This window comes from Malus sylvestris, chromosome 8 (assembly GCF_916048215.2).
Source record: "Malus sylvestris chromosome 8, drMalSylv7.2, whole genome shotgun sequence".
In the NCBI taxonomy this organism is placed as follows: Eukaryota; Viridiplantae; Streptophyta; class Magnoliopsida; order Rosales; family Rosaceae; genus Malus; species Malus sylvestris.
This window is the reverse complement of record NC_062267.1, coordinates 4727553-4729535: the sequence shown is the minus strand read 5'-3', so window position 1 is coordinate 4729535 and position 1983 is coordinate 4727553. Positions and strand designations below refer to the sequence as shown.

The 1983-nt window shown below is 45.2% G+C and overlaps 1 protein-coding gene across 1 annotated transcript; it reads right to left on the bottom strand.

The window, feature by feature from the left end:
• Positions 1 to 659: 659 nt before the first annotated feature.
• LOC126632493 (pathogen-associated molecular patterns-induced protein A70-like) lies at positions 660 to 1983 on the bottom strand. The gene has a single exon (XM_050302912.1). It carries the CDS (start codon positions 1846 to 1848, stop codon positions 898 to 900), a length of 951 nt encoding a protein of 316 aa, XP_050158869.1. The 5' UTR covers positions 1849 to 1983; the 3' UTR covers positions 660 to 897.

Below are 1983 nucleotides of genomic sequence, written 5' to 3'. Positions count from 1 at the left end.
TATTAGGGAAGGAGTCTTCTTCGTTTTGGTATAAATTCGTAAATGAAATCTCAATATCCCGTGGGCAGCAATATGTATATAGTCATATATCACCACCACTATATCAAACCCAACTCTGCAAGACAAGACTGCAACCAACGCCAATGAGAGTTTGAGTTAGTAAGAATTGTTCTCTTCGCTAAATTAAGATGTAAATTTGAATCCCGTTGTCGGTAATCCTTCCTTCTTGATGAACAATTTGTAAAAACCAAAATATGAACTGAAGAGGCTTGTTATATGTTTGATAGCCTCTCATTTCATAAACTTTACGGAAGACAAAGACTGCAACCAACCAATGCCAGCTACCACTCCTTACACAACACCCCAAAACCCACATGGGGTACAACAAAGTGGAAAGTTAGAAAAACAAACGTGACATTTTCAATCAATTTTTCACAGAATTATTGAGAAGTCCGAAAAATAAACGGTGAAGATTGAACGTCGATTCTAGAAAATCAAATGACGATATGACATTTTCAATCAAATTTTCTTCGATAGATAGAATTACTAAGAAGCCGAAAAATGATCGGTTAAGACTTAAGATTAAACATCGATTTTAAATAATCAAACGATAAAGATTGTTTAAAATCCTTGGTAGGCTGGAATGCTGAAGATAAATATTTTCATCACAAAATTTGCATGAATATACTTACTCCGTCGTTTCTTCTTACATGTAAATCACAGTTCCGTGACGTAGTAACAGCGAATTAATCTGAGGAATACAAGTTTGAACAAATAGTTCAACAGACAGAAAGCTGCAGAGCAGTAGTGAGCAGATCTACATTACACTCAGCCCACCCCAAAATTAAGAGAAATTAAAAATCCACCCAAATCCTGGAAAATAATTAAAATTCTCCCTCACTTATCACTCCCTCTAGTGATCATGTCCTTGTACCTTATGATCGAATCCAGCCGCTGCATCTTCAGCTGGTTCTTGAACTTGTTGATGAAATCATCCGCCTTGGCGTCCACCTCCTCGTCGTCCTCCGCCATCTTCGCCACCTTTCTCTCCCTCACGGTCGCCGGCCGGCGACTCTCAACGATATCATCCTCCTGGAAATGAGCAAAAGCAGACTTGGAGCTCGCAGATTTCTTCATCTTCTGCGGGAGCTTGACGGGCACCTCGCCGGACGCCGGCTTGGTGTCTGACTTGGTCCGGTTCACGTGGCGGTCCCGTAACGGTTTCAGCTGGCTGAAAATCTCCTCCAGGTCGCTCTGTTTATCCCCTGCTTCTGAAAAATCTGGAGTTTCTGGTTCTGGGTGCTCGTGTTCTTCCAAACGGTCGTCATCTGGGAACTCCTCGTGCTCGGGAGCTTGCTCGAAATGGGATTCCGGCTCATGGGTCTTGTGCGGCGGGGCTGCGGCCGCGATGTGCTGAGATGGGTTGTTGGAGAAATCTTGTGGAATGTGGAAATTGATGGACTTGAGCCGCTGCAGCAGAGAAGGGGATCTGGTGAACTGGGGCTGTTCAAGCTCGTGGGCGTGCTCAAAGGCGTAATGGGTATCCTCAGTAGTTTCCGGGGGTTTTTCGAAAGTGGCGGCGTGTGGCTCCGGGGATCTGTACTGGTAGAGGTTGATGGATTTGAGCCTCTGCAGCATAGACGGAGATCTGGCGAGGCCTCCGCCTTGGTGGTGGTTCTGGTGGTGCTGCTGCTCTGGGTCCTGGTGTTTCTGGGTGGAACCCAAGTTTGAAGCAATGGCGATGGTGCCAATCATGACATTGAGGAGGAGGAAGAGAACAGTGGGAGTGAACCAGCTGTTCATGGAAGCCCAAATTGAAGGCAGGGATGTCACGGATTCTTCAAACATGGCTGACTGTGTTAGAGAGAGAGAGGAAGGTGAAAAAAATGAGGAGATGAAGAAGAAGGGCAGATTAGAAAGCTTCCGTGTGGTGTGTGCTTCTCTGCCTCCTTTATTTGGGTGGAGATTTTCATCATCTTGTGT

Coding starts and splice junctions, on each gene's coding strand:
- LOC126632493 (XM_050302912.1), bottom strand. CDS start 1,848: ATGTTTGAAGAATCCGTGACATCCCTGCCTTCAATTTGGGCTTCCATG.